General features: G+C 41.4%; 2 protein-coding genes across 2 annotated transcripts; one reads left to right on the top strand and one right to left on the bottom strand.

Annotated features, from left to right (window-relative positions):
* Window positions 1–2,723: 2,723 nt before the first annotated feature.
* On the bottom strand, window positions 2,724–3,413 carry LOC123396091 (subtilisin-chymotrypsin inhibitor-2B-like). Its single transcript, XM_045091126.1, has one exon. The coding sequence runs from the start codon at window positions 3,322–3,324 to the stop codon at window positions 3,025–3,027; it is 300 nt and encodes a 99-aa protein (XP_044947061.1). The 5' UTR covers window positions 3,325–3,413; the 3' UTR covers window positions 2,724–3,024.
* Window positions 3,414–14,603: 11,190 nt separating this feature from the next.
* On the top strand, window positions 14,604–15,465 carry LOC123399060. The gene is made up of 2 exons (XM_045093488.1): window positions 14,604–14,979; window positions 15,064–15,465. The coding sequence occupies exons 1-2, from the start codon at window positions 14,893–14,895 to the stop codon at window positions 15,436–15,438; spliced, it is 462 nt and encodes a 153-aa protein (XP_044949423.1). The 5' UTR covers window positions 14,604–14,892; the 3' UTR covers window positions 15,439–15,465.
* The last annotated feature ends 664 nt before the right edge of the window (window positions 15,466–16,129 follow it).

Raw genomic sequence — 16,129 nt, 5'->3', positions numbered from 1 at the left:
AACGTTTCGGCTGACTTAAATAGGAACGGCGGGTTGATTACCTGAAACATCAGGGCGTTTTCTGTAAAATGCAAAAAACGGTTCGGCTCTGACTAAAAGATGGACCGCGGGGTGATTATCTAAAACTGTGAGGACTTTTCTGCAAAATAACAGAAAATGGTTCATTCTGACTTAAAGTTGAACTGCGGGTTAATTAACTGAAACTGCAAGGGCTTTTCTGCAAAATGACCGACGACGGACGACAGAAGCGCTGCGCGCTTTATTATTAGGGGAGACTAGTAAATTTCTTTTTCTGTTTCGTGTTTTTTTCATTTGCGGCATCGTAGAAAATATTCTATGGGCTTGTATTTGGGGACTGCTACCCATCTACCCGATGGATTTGTAGAAATCATCCATTATTTTTTTAACCGTATGATGCATACGACGTGCACCGTTCGATCATCAGCTCGTTCGCATCCGTTCACCATACAAAATCATGAAACAACGCTTCAGTTGCGGAAACAAGCACGCTGCTACGTCGTTCGGGTGACGGGTTAAAAAATGACTGACGAGTCTTTTGCAACATAGATTATGTTGCAATTTTTTTTTACAACAAAAAAGCATGTTGCGAAAACGTCCGTATATTTTTTTGCAATAGATTTTGTTATAAAATATTTTCTGCAACAAGGATCGTGTTGCATAAATTTTTGCAACAAAGGTCATGTTGCAAAAAACTTTTGCAACGTAGGTCAGGCTCTAGAAATTTTTTGCAACAAAAGATTTTGTTTCAATTTTTTGAAACAGAGACGAAGTTGCAAAAACTCATCATTACGCCCTACTTGCACCATGCGGTCGTAGAAATCGACCGGCTGATGGGAAGAGTTTTCCTTGTTATATAATATTTTCCATGGCAAAAGATCGTGTTGTGAAAGCATATGTAGAATTCTTTCTCTACAACAAAAGTCTTGTTGCATAAATATTTTGCAACTAAGTGTTTGTTGTAGATTTTTTTCTATAACAGTAGATAATTTTTTTGCAACAAAAATTCATAATGCAGATTTTTTTTCTCAATTTTCTCTTTTTTGCAACACATGTGTTGTTGCGGAAATAAGTTTTGCAACACATCTAATGTTTCAGGAAAAAAATAACTACGTTGCAATCTAGATTCTCACCCGCACCACCCGTCATTGACTTCATAGTTGCGGCCCAGCACACGGGACACGTGTCGTGCGCACGAGGAGGCGGATGGAAAATGTCCGATCCGTCGGGTGATTAGCATCATTTCCCCTGTAATAACTGTTTTCTCTTTTTTTTGTTTTTTGACGATTTGTTCCCCTCTGTTTTTGACTAATTAACCAGGCACTCTAATCTCCTTAGTAAGAACACCTTAAAAAAACTTTGTGAGAAAAGGGACATAACTTCTTTTTTAAAAGGACAACGCTACGCGTCCATCGGCGGATTATTTTCAATGATCCGCCACCTTCACAGCCGTTTGATTTGGTGCATCCAGCCGATCTCATCCATCCGATCTGCACGCGGGGTTTTGGCCTATTTCCTGAAACGATGCTCGAGTTTCTGAAACAATCGCTTTGTTGCAGTTTTTTGTTCTTCGCGCGCGCTTTTGGCTGGGCATCCGGTAATTCCCGAAACAACGCTCGAGTTTCTGAAACAATCACTTTGTTGCAGTTTTTTTTCTTCGCGCGCGCTTCGGCTGGGCACCCGGTAATTCCTGAAACAATGCTCGAGTTTCTGAAACAATCGCTTTGTTGCATTTTTTTTCTTCGCGCGCGCTTCGGCTGCGCACCCGGTAATTCCTGAAACAACGCTCGAGTTTCTGAAACAATTGCTCTGTTGTAGTTTTTTTTGCGCATGTTTCGGCGTTTTCTCCGTTTTTATGTTTTGCAACGTGTGTATTATTGCGGAGGAAAATTTTGCAACACAGATAAAGTTACAGGAAAGAAACACGCCGGAGCCGGCGGATCGCTCGCGTGCGATCCGTCAACTGAACGTAAACTTTTCCCTTTTTTAAATTAGAAAAGGGACATAACTAAGGGTGGAAAGTATACCTGGCCATCTTTCGGGCGGGGCCTATCAAAGCCCGATGCAAAAAACTAGGCCCGGGCCCAAGCCTGACCCGGTCGTCGGGCCTAAAATCAGCCCCAAACCAGATTCATTGATCAAAAATTCCGTCGGGCCTTGGATCGAACCTCTATCTTAAACTGCAAAATTGCTAGGCTCGAGCCCGGCCCGGCCAGGCCATTAGGCTCAAAATCTAGGCCTAAGTCCGCCCCATGAGCAATGTCGGGTCGGGCCGACCAGGCCGGGCTGTCCATGACCAGATCTAGTGAAAAGTGACATTGGACAATCCAAAATATCAAATAGTAGTATTTGACCCGTGCGGCAACCTGACATTCGCATCGGGACAAAAAGATGATAAATTGCACACGTCAGGTGCGTGGCACTCTGACCCTAATGTTTTTTATGTTAATTTCAGTCACACAAGGATGACAAATTTTAATGACATGCGATAAATTCTTGTCAAGAATAAACCAACGCATGAAAGTTAACATCCTTGCCAACTAAAGTTGCCATCTTGGTACAACTAAATTTGCCATCGAAAACATTCTGAGTTTTTCTTTTTTTTTTGCGGAAGGAAAACATTCCGAGTTGCCATGTGATCGGATCTGACATTCAACACTTAGCAGGGTCCAAAAGAAAATGAATATAAAAGTTATCCAGAAATATTTTGCAAGTTTAAATACTAATGTGGATTTGATGCAATTGTGGATATACAAGGGATATGTCCCTAAAATCCATCTGATAAGAAATCCTTATATGGAGCAGCTAACACATACCATGGGCATATTAGTTTGGGGACGTTGTCAATATAATGAAAATTAAGGAGCTAGCTAGCAGACATATGCCCATGACATCCATCCATGCATGGATATGCATGGGGGGTATATGAAATTATTCGTCCATGTCCCATGACACTAATAATCACTTATGTGTAGCCGTACGTGTAGTAGGTACTACCAAGCTTAGCTAGCCGGCGTGGGGGATCTCGGCGACGGTGTCGACGAAGACGCGGACGCGATGGGGATTGTATTCCATGGTGACCATCGAGCCGACGGGGAGGACGACGATGTCGGCTTCGGGCTTGTCCTTGAGGATGATCTTCTTGGCCTCCTCCACGCTCCGCCCCACCACCTCCGGCCACGACGTCTTCTCGCCGGTGGCGACCTTCTCGGAGGAGCTCATCGCCGCAGTGGCCAGCCCCAGTATGAGGAGGACACCCACCAGGATCACACTAACCCCAGCTGCAGGACCCTTTTGGCCTCCCATGGAGTGATATTTTCTTGTGTGATGTGATGCCCAAATCCCAGCCACTGTGCTTTGCTAGCTGGTAAATGTGCGATCGATGACCAAACAGCGGTGCTCCTATTTATAGGATTGGATATATACGATGTGCGATGCTAGATTGCTAGTAGTACTGAGGTGGATCGACCATTGATTCGACGATCTGAAACTACATGTATACTACTCCTTCCATTCTAAAATCCTTCCGTCCTAAAATAAGTGTTTTGATCTTAATACAACTTTATACTAGAGTTATTATAAAATTGAAATATTTATTTTAAAACGAAAGAAATACTAGTCAAAGTGATTTTCAGTCAACATTCAAGCTGTCCTGCGCATCGGGTCGTCGACAGGCTGACAAAAAATAATGGTAGGTAGTAGTACACGCATCACCATTGACCAGATCGCCATACATAGCTGAGAGTGTAGCCTCGGATCATTTATGCTTTGTCAGTAGATAATTAACTACGGTAGGCGGTATCCGATTTGACTTTGGAGGCTTGAGAGTCAGAATATTACTTGGTGCGTTGTATGCGACAAACGGTCAAAACAAACAGCTAGCTCTAGCTAGCTCATTCAATTCAACGGATCCCATCGAAGATTCGGTATTACCGACATCTGACGTAAGATTAAGTATAATATAACTGAGTCAACTGGTTATAAAAAATAAAGCAGCATACTTTTGCATGGTTGGAGAAAAAAGAAGAGAAGAAATAAGGTTAGGCTGGTTGTAATGTGAAGTATCATATACTAATATCATTTATACTCCCTTCGTCCGGTAATAAGTGTACTTTTTCCTTTTCTGTCAGTCAAACTAGTTAAACTTTGACTAATTTTATTGAAAAAGGTGCTAGCATTTATGACATAAAATTAGTATCAATAGATTTATCTTTATATGAAGTTTCCAAATATGTTATTTTCATGCCATATATGTTGCTACTATTTTTTATAAAGTTGGTTAAATTTTTAAAAGTTTGACTAAGTACAAATCTATACGTACACTTATTTGTGGACGGAGGGAGTATGATATTAGTGTATGATACTACACCCGTAATGCATAGTATCATATGATAGATCATTTATTGTCATGCATGACACATAGTAACACAACATTTAATATGATACGGTATCATAATATGATACTCAACCCTCTCTTTCTTCATTTAATTCTATGTCACCTCATCAAAATTGCTTAGTAGGCATGCATGATAATAGCTATGGTACTACCATTAGGACCAGCCTTAGCGGGTTCTTAGCTAAGAGTCAGCTCTAGCATGTGCTCCTAGAAACTTTGTGAGAGTGAAAGGTGGGCTATATATTAAAAAAGCAGTACATGTTATCTATAAGATGGGCTATAGGTGACATGCCAATGCCTTATAGCCAGCAGCTGGCTATACTATTAACCATGCTCTTAGGTTCCACATCAGGAGGTGGGTTGACGCCGGAGGGCCGTGAGAATCACACCTGTCGGAGGAGGAGGTATGGAGATGAGGATGTAGCCTTTCAAGCCCCGGACGATGCGGTTCTACTTGCGCTTGAGCTTGTCCATCCACGCCGCCTCCGTTGCTGCCTTCGTCACTCCTGTCTGGACTACTCAATGCCAAGTCATAGCTGCTTGGTGTTGATCATTCGAAGCCGTCGAGCGTCCATCTCGGCCGTTGTAAGTCACCGATGGTACACTCGTTTGAGGACAAGCTCATCCTCATCAGGTGGCATCACGCGACGGCGACGGGAGGAGTGTGCAGTCGCATCCGACGCAACCCCCCATCTTCCTTGTGTCATGTGCCTCTCGCGGCGGGTGGCACGCGCCTTCGATTTTGGAGTACGCATCCGCAAAGTCGGCAAAACGGTCACTAGAACCCACCGTTCCTCCGCGGAGCAGCGGGCGGAGGTAAAGGAGGACGTGTGATCTGTAGCGCCGATTGAGTAGCACGTGGGGCGGGAAGGGTTAGCGCCGAACATTTTCAAACTCATGAGCATATATTTTACGTCATGAACATTTACATATTTACGGACCATTTTTTACGAATTTGGCAACATCTACCTAAATCATATATATATATATATATATTGGATTTGTGATAAAAATTCATGAACATTTTCAGAAATAGTGAATATTTTTTAAAATCATGTAGTTTTCTATGAATCAGTGAATGTTTGTTTAAATTTGGGAACAATTTTTGAAAATACAACACTTTTTATTCAATGAACATTTTTATTATTATGGGTTTGTTGAGGCTCATGAAGATTTTTCCGAATTTGCAAGCATTTTTTGATATTCATGATTTTTCTAAATTCATAAAATTTTCATCAAAGGGAATATAATAATATCACGTAGATAATAGCTATGGTACTACCATTAGGACCAGCCTTAGCGGGTTCTTAGCTAAGAGTCAGCTCTAGCATGTGCTCCTAGAAACTTTGTGAGAGTGAAAGGTGGGCTATATATTAAAAAAGCAGTACATATTATCTATAAGATGGGCTATAGGTGACATGCCAATGCCTTATAGCCAGCAGCTGGCTATACTATTAACCATGCTCTTAGGTTCCACATCAGGAGGTGGGTTGACGCCGGAGGGCCGTGAGAATCACACCTGTCGGAGGAGGAGGTATGGAGATGAGGATGTAGCCTTTCAAGCCCCGGACGATGCGGTTCTACTTGCGCTTGAGCTTGTCCATCCACGCCGCCTCCGTTGCTGCCTTCGTCACTCCTGTGTGGACTACTCAATACCAAGTCATAGCTGCTTGGTGTTGATCATTCGAAGCCGTCGAGCGTCCATCTCGGCCGTTGTAAGTCACCGATGGTACACTCGTTTGAGGACAAGCTCATCCTCATCAGGTGGCATCACGCGACGGCGACGGGAGGAGTGTGCAGTCGCATCCGACGCAACCCCCCATCTTCCTTGTGTCATGTGCCTCTCGCGGCGGGTGGCACGCGCCTTCGATTTTGGAGTACGCATCCGCAAAGTCGGCAAAACGGTCACTAGAACCCACCGTTCCTCCGCGGAGCAGCGGGCGGAGGTAAAGGAGGACGTGTGATCTGTAGCGCCGATTGAGTAGCATGTGGGGCGGGAAGGGTTAGCGCCGACATCGCACGTGAACCGGAGTTGCCGCACGTATCCACCTGCGACCGCTCCAGCACGATACAGAGCACTACCTCGTCCTCGTCTCCAAAGCTGAGGTCGGAGTGGTTGCCGGTGCTAGACATGCAGGGACGAATCCAAGGAGGGCCGAGGGGGGCTAGACCCCCGTGACGATTTTGTTATCCCTTGTAGAGATTATGTACGAGTTTAGTTAGTCGTCTTCCTGACATCTCTTTTTTAATCTTTGCCCCCCCCCCCCCCCCTCTCTGTCGTGAGGCCATCTTGTATACCAACTTCAGACCCTCCCAGCGGGCAGGCCCAATCGTTGTATATAATACTTCCTTCGTTTTAAAACAATTGTCTCAACTTTGTACTAGATTTAGTATAAAGTTGTACTAAGTTTAAAACATTTATTTTGGGACAGAGTGAGTAGCAGATAATGGATCAAACCTGAAGAAAAGAAATAAGCCACTACCACCCCATCGACGGTACAAAGAAGATTAAGCCCGCAACAGCAGTGCAGCACGCAACAACGCAAGCAGTTGCTCGCTTCCCGGCTGTTGCAATCAACGCGATATTTATTTTTTCCTACAATCAACGCGATTTTATCGCTGCCAAACGCATCATGCGATCGATAAATCAAAATAATTAGTTAGTTAGCTTATTATTTTAATAAATCAAAATAATTATTATTTTAATATATCAAAATAATTATAAAAAAATAAAAGCGTGTGATATTTTTTTCTTCCGTTGCAACGCACGGACCCTTTTGCTAGTCTTACTTAATGGGATAAAGAATAGTTTAAGTGAATCGGTGCCATACGAGGTGCATTTGGTCGCTCCTAGCACCCTACGTGCGGACATGAGTATTCGTGTCTGCTCGTGATCCTGTAGGGCGAGGGGTGTCGAGCAAACATGCACCTTTAAGGCATGTATAATGGGGCTATCTTACAAGTGTCATATAGAATAAATGATGAGGTGAAGAAGAAAGAATTCGAAAAAAGTATTTGCTTTAAGAAAGACAAGAGATGATCTCTTAGGGCATGTACAATGGTCGATAAGATAGCCTTATCTTAAATCTTACATGTAATTAAGAGATGACAAAAAGATATTCTACAATGGGTCATCTCTTAGTCTTATCTTCTATAATTAGCTATTCCTAAAAACATGGTGAGACATATATTGTGATAAGAGATCACCTCTTGTCTTCTCTTAAATAAGAAAAGGCAAAGCCTTTTTTCGAGTTCTCTCTCCTCCACCTCATCATTTATTCTATGTGACACTCCTAAGCTAGCATCATTGTACATGCCCTTAGCACAATATGTCTCACCATGTTTTAGGAATAACTAATTATAGAAGATAAGGTTAGAGCATCTCCAACAGATGCGCGAAAAGGGGCGCGCGCGCTATACCGCCATTTTAGCGCGCGCGAGACGTAATGGCGCGCTCCAGCGGCGGCGGGAAAACAGCACGCGCGATAACCGGTCGCGCGCGTGCGCGAAAAGGCGGCAGCTCGCGCGCCATTTTTGCCGCGCCGCTTCCCGCGCGCCTATAAAAGCGCAGCTCTGCCGCTCCCTCGCGCCGCCATCGCTCCACTCTCTCTCTCCCTCTGCCTCTCGCGTCACCGCCGCTCCAGCGCCACGCCCCCGCCACGCCACCATGCCGCCGCGCCGCCGTTCTGCGTCCGGCTACCGCGGCGTCCGCGAGCGCCCCAACGGCGGGTTCTACGCCGAGATACGCTCCGGCGATCTCCAGCTTAGCCTCGGCATGTACGACACGGCGCACGAGGCCGCCCGCGCGTTCGACGCGGCGGCGTGGCGCCTAGGCAGGCCGCGCCGCCAAATGAACTTACAGGACGTCTACACGCTCCAGCAGGCGTTAGACGTCGCCCCGCCGCCTCGTGTAAACTCCGCACAAGACCGTGCGGAGGACACTGCGCGGCAGCGCCGCCTCCTCGTCGCCCAAGAGGACGAGCGGGTCATGGCGAAGTGGAGCCGACGCCACCCGGAGGATGTCGCCTATGAACATGGTTATTGGGCAAGGCGCCGCGAGGAGGACACGCGCCGGCGCCGTGAGGAGCGGTTGGACAGGCGTCGGCAGAAGGCATTGGCGAGTGCGCAGGCCGACCTCGTCAATGCAGGCGGGAGCTCCTTCTTCACTGAAGAAGACGAGCGTTGGTTCGACATCTGGCTGTCAACCTCTGAAGACACCAACGACGACGATGATGGTGCAAATGATTGAAGCGACTGGGATTAGTTTTTATGTTTTCGAACTATCTAGCACCGAATTATCTATCTATGTTTTCGAACTACCTATCAAGTTGCAATCTATGTAAAATAACTTTGTATGCTTTTTATTTGAATGCAATCTATCTAAAAAATGGTTTGCGCGCGCTGCATCATAGCGCGGCTGCTGAAGCCTGCGCCTAACCCCGCGCTAAACCAGCCGAAGCGCGCGCGGCAAACGCATTTTTGAGGCGCGGCGCGAAGTGCGGCTGTTCGAGATGCTCTTAAGAGATAATCCATTGTAGACTCTCTTTTTGTGATCTCTAAATTACATGCACGATTTAAGATAAGACTACCTTATCAACTATTGTAGGATTTCCGCTATTTATCCGGGTTCCCTAGTTTCCTGAGATATTTAAAAAAATCCATGTTCTTACTTTTTTCTTTACCCTTTTTGACTTTCCTCATTTATTATTATTTATGCACAATTCTTTTGAACTCGTAAATATTTTTCAAAGTCATGAATTATCTTTCAAACTCTGAACAAATAAATCTAATTCGTAAACAGTTTTTCAAAGTAATGAAGATTTTTAAATCCATAAACACATTTTAATTACAGAAAGAATTTTTAATTCATGGAAATTTTAGAAAACACACGAATGTTTCTTAAAAAATAGGAATTATTACAAAAATTTATCATTTTAATAATAAGTTTTTTTTAAAATTCACGGATTGTTTCAAATTTGTGAACATTTTTTTCATATTCGTATACTTTTGCTTCACTCAGTGTCTCAGTCTGTGGGGCCAGCCCATTTATCTTTTACAAGCAGCTTAACATGTATATTCCCTTGCAGTAATTTAACACGTACACAAGTTACAAGGGTTTTACAGACAGATGAATTTTAATTAAAGATTAAGGGGGTGAGACCCATCCCTTAAAAAACAGGGAGGAGAGGTTATCCCGCGCGTAGAGTGCAGTAGCTCTCCTGCAATCACGGCTGTAAATGCTAAAGAATGTTTACTACACGGCTTGATGAAAGTGGGCTGGCACAATAAGTGGTACCAAGCAGTTTTGACGAGCTTCGAGCAAGTACAATAGTGGAGCCGGCTGCCGGCTGTAAGCTCATGCCATGTCATTTAAACCCATTTTATAGCTAACATGTACAATAGTTGGTTAGAAGAGTGTACTATTTATTTATTATATGACTCATCTTTCATTCTCACAAAGTGTCTAGAAGCACGTGCTAGAGCTAGCTCTTAACTAAGAGCTCGCTTAGAGCAAGTACAATAGTAGAGCCGGCCGCCGGTTGTAAGCTCATGCAATGTCACCTATAGCCCATCTTATAGCTAACATGTACAATAGTTGGTTAGAAGAGTGTGCTACTTATTTATTATATGACCCACCTTTCATTCTCATAAAGTGTCTAGGAGCACGTGCTAGAGCTGACTCTTAACTAAGAGAGCCCGCTTACCTTCTCTCTCCTCTTCTCTCTCCTCCAACTAAGCAAAAATATATTACTTTATTCCTTATAGCCAGCTGACTCAGCTCTATTGTACTTGCTCTTACCTTCTCTCTGCTCTTCTCTCTCCTCCAACTAAGTAAAAATATTCTACTTTATTCCTTATAGCCAGCTGACTCAGCTCTATTGTACTTGCTCTAAAGAGCGGTTCGTGCAACCTTCCACTTCCAGGCGGGTTTGTCAGGTTTTAGGAGGCTTCTATGCCGTTTCTTCCTTTTTTTTAAATGACGAGCATTTTGGGAATTCTTGTTACAAATTCGTGAACATTTTTTAAACCATGAACAGTTTTTAAATTCATGGACATTGTTTACAAATCCGTAAACATTTTCTAGATCATTTACATTTTTTAATTCATGCTAAAATTTTGTTTAAGTTTTTCCGATTGTGCATTTTTTTCAAACTCACGAGCATATTTTTTACGTCATGAACATTTACATATTTACGGGTCATTTTTTACGAATTTGGCAACATCTTCCTAAATCATATATATATATATATATATATATATATATATATATATATATATATATATATATATATATATATTGGATTTGTGATAAAAATTCATGAACATTTTCAGAAATAGTGAATATTTTTTAAAATCATGAAGTTTTCTATGAATCAGTGAATGTTTGTTTAAATTTGGGAACAATTTTTGAAAATACAACACTTTTTATTCAATGAACATTTTTATGATTATGGGTTTGTTGAGGCTCATGAAATTTTTTCCGAATTTGCAAACATTTTTTGATATTCATGATTTTTCTAAATTCATAAAATTTCCGTCAAAGGGAATATACTAATATCACGTAGATATTAATTAGACCTTGTCTTTGCAACAACGAAATGTCGAAAGAACATTACAGATGCACACAACCCAGAAACTTAAAAAAGAAGATGAAAAAAGATCCCACTACGGTGATCAACTCATTGTAGCTACAACACAAACAACCATCAAGATAACACCCGAACTCCAAATTATCCAAAAATGACGCCTTCAATAAAAACAGCGCACAAGTGTCGTCGTTGCTCAATCACAGGTTCTAGGTTTTCACCCTAGGTTTTGCCGTATCTGGTTGTTCCTTGCAACAGTTTTATTAAAGGCATTGTTTGTGAGCATGAATTTTCGAAAATGTACAAATATATAATTTATTCGACAACCATTTTCTGAAATGCACGAACAGTTTTAGAAATCATGATTATTGTTTTTGGAATACATAAACATTTCTTAAAGTGATGATTTTTTTAAAAACCAAATGAAATAATTTTCGAAGTTGTGAACATTTTAGTAAATTTCAAGCAAATATTTTTGAAGATTTGAACATTTGTTTTCAAATTCATTGTCTTTTTTCAATTATAGATTTTTTTTAAATCATAAATAGTCTTTATTTCCCAAAAAGTTGTTTCAAAGTCTTGAACAATATGCGAACAGTATTTCAAAATTGTGAATTATTTGTGCATTTCGAACATGTTATTATGTTCAGATCATTTTTAAAAATCACGAACATTTTTTAATTCATGAAAAATTTATGAGATTGTAATTTTTTTGCAAATTCGTCATATGTTTTAAAATTGGGAACTTTTCACAATCCTGAAATATCCAATAAGAATAAGACATGAAAAGATCGGATCGGAAATAGCGGACATCCTGACCAAAAGCCGGAGTTGCGCGCTCACCGCCTTTCTAGCGCGTCATGCGCGAAATAGGTGGGGCAACTAAAGAAGGAGTACTACTACGAGGCCCCCCACAAGGGTCACATAGAAAAGGATGAGAGCGCGTCACTTGACACGTTTTCAGCCGCCGTCACATGTTACACTTTAAAAGCTTCCTTGGAAAATTATTTTTATTATTTTTTGTACATGTTTTTGGCTTTAGATTATTCCTTTTGGTTTTTTCATGATTTTCTTAGGTTTTGGACCCAAAAACAAATTGACGCAAAATTGAATGTGTTTTCTTTTTTTCTTCATCCGCGGAAGTCATGAATTTACTTCTCGTTGAGGACGGATCTGCTTACGCTTTGCAAAAAAACATATTTTTTTACTAATCGTGAGATGCACAAATTTAGTTCCCGTGAAGGAATGAATTTGCTCCCGCGACATGCTACTTCCAAAGGAAAAAATGTTTTATTTTTCCGGTGAGAGGCACGACCACGCGTGTCGAGCTATCATGAGAGGCCTGAATTTATTTCTCGAGGAGGCGTGGATTTGCTTCTGTGAGGGGCACAACCTATTTCAAAAGGAAGAAAAACATGTTTTTCCCTATCATGGGGGCACATATTTACTTCTCATGAAGGCACAAATTTCCTTTCGCGAGAGGCACGGCGGAAAAAAGCGTGCTCTCGGTTCGTTTTTCATCCATTTTTTTCATGAAAAAAAGCTCGGCAAAAGGTATCAACACGAGATCTAGATTTGTAGATCTCCACGCGAAGAATCCAATGTGAAGGCGGTTTCAGATCTGGACGTACGGTTTGGGAGATAAAACATTTTAAATATATGAATCCAAAAAAATCATGTTACAATAAGTGGATACGTGCAGTATGATACTTGTCGCAATCTGAGAATACGGACGTGACTTTTAAAATAATATTAAGGACACTAAAACTGTACCTAATCCCTGCCATCTCATCAATTAGACATTTCCGGCCGTTGGATTTCATTAAGTGGGAGTTTCTGGCCGTCAGATCTCATGTAAATAGTTAGATGTGCTACTCTAGAGACCGAAACGAAGGCTTTTGGTGCATTGGGCCGTCCCATAGCCACCAGTCCATTAAGGACGGTAAAGGAAGTACACTGCTGGGCTTGCGAGACGTAGGAGCGACCGCGAGAAATCCACCCCCTCCCCATTCTGTTTTCTCAAAAAATAATCCAAAACAATCCTGATCGAGGCTTAGCAGGGAGACCGCATCGAATCCATCCAGTCCGGATTCGAGCAGCGGGGAGGAGCAGCCGCTGCGGCGGGTTACAGCCATGCTGGTGTGCGTCGGTCCACCTGAGGTGAGGGATGGGATCAAGTCCATCCATGCGCTGGGATTGATCTGAGGAGCGGGATCCGGGTCGAGCCAATGCAGTCCAGCGCGCGAGAGAGGTGCACGACGCACGATGCTGCTGAAGAAAGGTGGGGGCAAGGGCTTTAATGGCGGACGCCTCTTCCACTGGAAACTGCTTTCCTCTCTCTTCATGCTTGCAATTATGTCCTATTCATGGCTGATAATGTCGCAATCCTTTCCTATGCCAAGTGATACTATATAGTGCTCCCCCTGCCAATCTTTGCACATTCTTACACTCCGGCAGCAACATCTTTTTCAGCGATGGTCAGGTATGTTTTCTGTAATTTCCATCAAACAATTACAGTGCCCTCATATTCTATCGCCGAAAAAGTCCTCATATCCTCTCATACCCAAATAATATATGTGGTGGTGATGTTCATGCCACGCTTGGTCTATTGATTTGGTCAGATTTTTGGAGCTTCGTGTTGTGTATTTTTTCCTCGCGAGTTCATAATCTCAAATAGCTTTAGGACAGATAATTAGCCCACACCTTACCATTCCATGTTTTACCATCAATTTTACTGGTGAAGTGCTTTACACATAGATAGAATACTTATTGTTAGGTGTCGGTTCAGTAAATTTAAAGATGAATGGTGTATAAACAGCTCACTTGATGGTTGCCAAATAGCAATTTTATTTATTCCAGTACGAGTTCTTTGACAACGGTCAAATTCTCCTTGGTACTTACACATGTTAGATGCAGCAATGTTTCTTGTATTACAGTTTCTGAACTTTACACATCATGTATAAAGTGTTAATGGGAATGATTTCTTTAATTATGTGGTAAGCTAATTTACACATAGACATCATGCTTACTATTAGTTGATGCTTCAAAATTGAAAGTTGAATGTTGTATAAGAAGCTCTGTTGGTGTTTGATACATAGTAGTTTGTATGAGATCTTTCAAATATGGGAAATCATGTTCGGTTGGTGCTTGATACATAGTAGTTTGTAAGAGATCTTTCAAATATATGAAATCATGTTCGGTAAAAAAGTGGCAATATTACCCATTATAATTCAAATATATTTGCACACCATATGACAAGGTAAATTAACCTGCATCGCTTAGTATGTTCTGATTAGTATGTACGTGATATGCTTCATCTATATGTGTAACAAGATGTTTTAAAGTTATTCAGCTCAATTCAGCTATAATATTTTTTTAGATGGGCCTGGATATGAATGAGAGGATTGTACCTCAAACGCCTCCATGCAGCCAAGAGCAGTACTGTTATCAACATGAAGATGGGCATGACAACGCTCTTTTGCTTCCTTGAAATCAAAGTAAGCACAATCATACTGAAACTTTCCCTCATGTCCTCCATTTGGAACTTTCAATTCTTAACACGCATACCTTTCTGCTTCCTTTAGGTTCCAGAAAACAAGTGGTCATTGCATAAAGACTTTAAAAGAAGTTTTTACTCATCAGTTACGAATAAGTAATGAAAAAAGATAACTGGAAACTATAAACACTTTATCATTAGCCACCAATTGATAAGCATATAACAATTATTAACTTGCATGTTCACATACAATTCCACAAAGTTACAGAACATCTGAAAGAGAGAATCACACAATCACCAGTTTGTACGACAAGGTACCTTCCCTTCATAACCTGTTCTTATCTCTTGCATTCCTTCTTTTATTTCTCACAAAATAATATTCATCTTTCCTGCAGATGGAACACTGTACCAACGATCCCCTTCCAATCACTCTTTGCAAAGGCGGCCTTGGATCTCATGACGAACTAAATCACGACAGTGAGGTGCGAGCAACTACATAACCCACTATCATCCTTTTTGAACTACATATTTTACAACTAAATAGTTTATTCTAATTTTCTGGTCAGGAAAATCAATCTAACAATAAAGAGCTAACCACAAAGCATACAAGGATGCTTCCACGTCTAATTCCTTTGAGAATGCGTGCAGAATCTTTACAAGGAAAGAGAAAGGAACAAACTCCGAGTGAACAAGATGCAAAATCAATATACTCCAGTGGATGTTTGCATGAATTGACGCTTGCGATATTAGGTTGCATTGAGATAGAAGTACAAGCAAGTAAAGGAAATGCTTTTGCAAACGAGCAGAGGTTCTACAAGGACATTCTGAATACCATATATCATGCATTGGAAAATGCATGCCAGACTGCCATCACAGATCTCAAGAACACATGCAGGGTTCAGGTTGATGATCCAAATTACACAGGAGTTGTGGCTCAATGAAGAAAACCTCATGTAGCCACAACCTTTGAAAACACATTTAAAGAAAATACTGATGTCAATACCAAATATGTGGCTGCTCTAAAAGAATCCAACAAAGCATGTGTTGACTTTCCACCGATAAAAATGACAACTGTGGAGACGAATAACTGCAACAACATTGAAGTAAAATATGACGGACCTTTTCCAGCAAAGTCTCCAGAAGAAAAGATGGCCAATGCAGTAGCAAGTTTGGCATTAACACTATTCGTAGCTGCTCTTCTAACTCTTAAAGAAAATGTAAGGACTAAACTAACTATCATATACCTAACCTTCATACTCTTTTTTACCGCACATGCTAACCATTCAAATTCAAAACTTTTGGAGGAAAAATAAAGACATGGCCTGCTATGCTTCCATCCAAGCTTCAAGCCATTTTGGAGAGTCGTCAAGACGAAGATATTCCATGTGCCTACAAACATAACTTCATGTGTTTGAGTTTGCCAGTTCTGGCATATCTATAATTTCACGACTATTGCTGACATCTGAATAAAATAATCCAAGACTTCTGAATATCTACATTTATCGTGCAACTGTGACACATTACTAAACCATCATGTAATTCCAGTTATCCGTTACAAAGAAAACTTACAGGCCACAAACTTCAATATATATATATATATATATATATATATATATATATATATATATATAG

Source organism: Hordeum vulgare, chromosome 5H, assembly GCF_904849725.1.
Source record: "Hordeum vulgare subsp. vulgare chromosome 5H, MorexV3_pseudomolecules_assembly, whole genome shotgun sequence".
Lineage (NCBI taxonomy): Eukaryota > Viridiplantae > Streptophyta > Magnoliopsida > Poales > Poaceae > Hordeum > Hordeum vulgare.
The sequence above is the reverse complement of the archived record's forward strand: the minus strand, read 5'-3'. Positions and strand labels throughout refer to the sequence as shown.

Bases quoted from the DNA above. Each gene is read 5' to 3' on its own strand.
- LOC123396091 (XM_045091126.1), bottom strand. From the start codon at position 3,324: ATGGGAGGCCAAAAGGGTCCTGCAGCTGGGGTTAGTGTGATCCTGGTG.
- LOC123399060 (XM_045093488.1), top strand. From the start codon at position 14,893: ATGGAACACTGTACCAACGATCCCCTTCCAATCACTCTTTGCAAAGGC. The intron at 14,980-15,063 runs GTGCGAGCAACT...TTTTCTGGTCAG, and splicing joins AACTAAATCACGACAGTGAG to GAAAATCAATCTAACAATAA.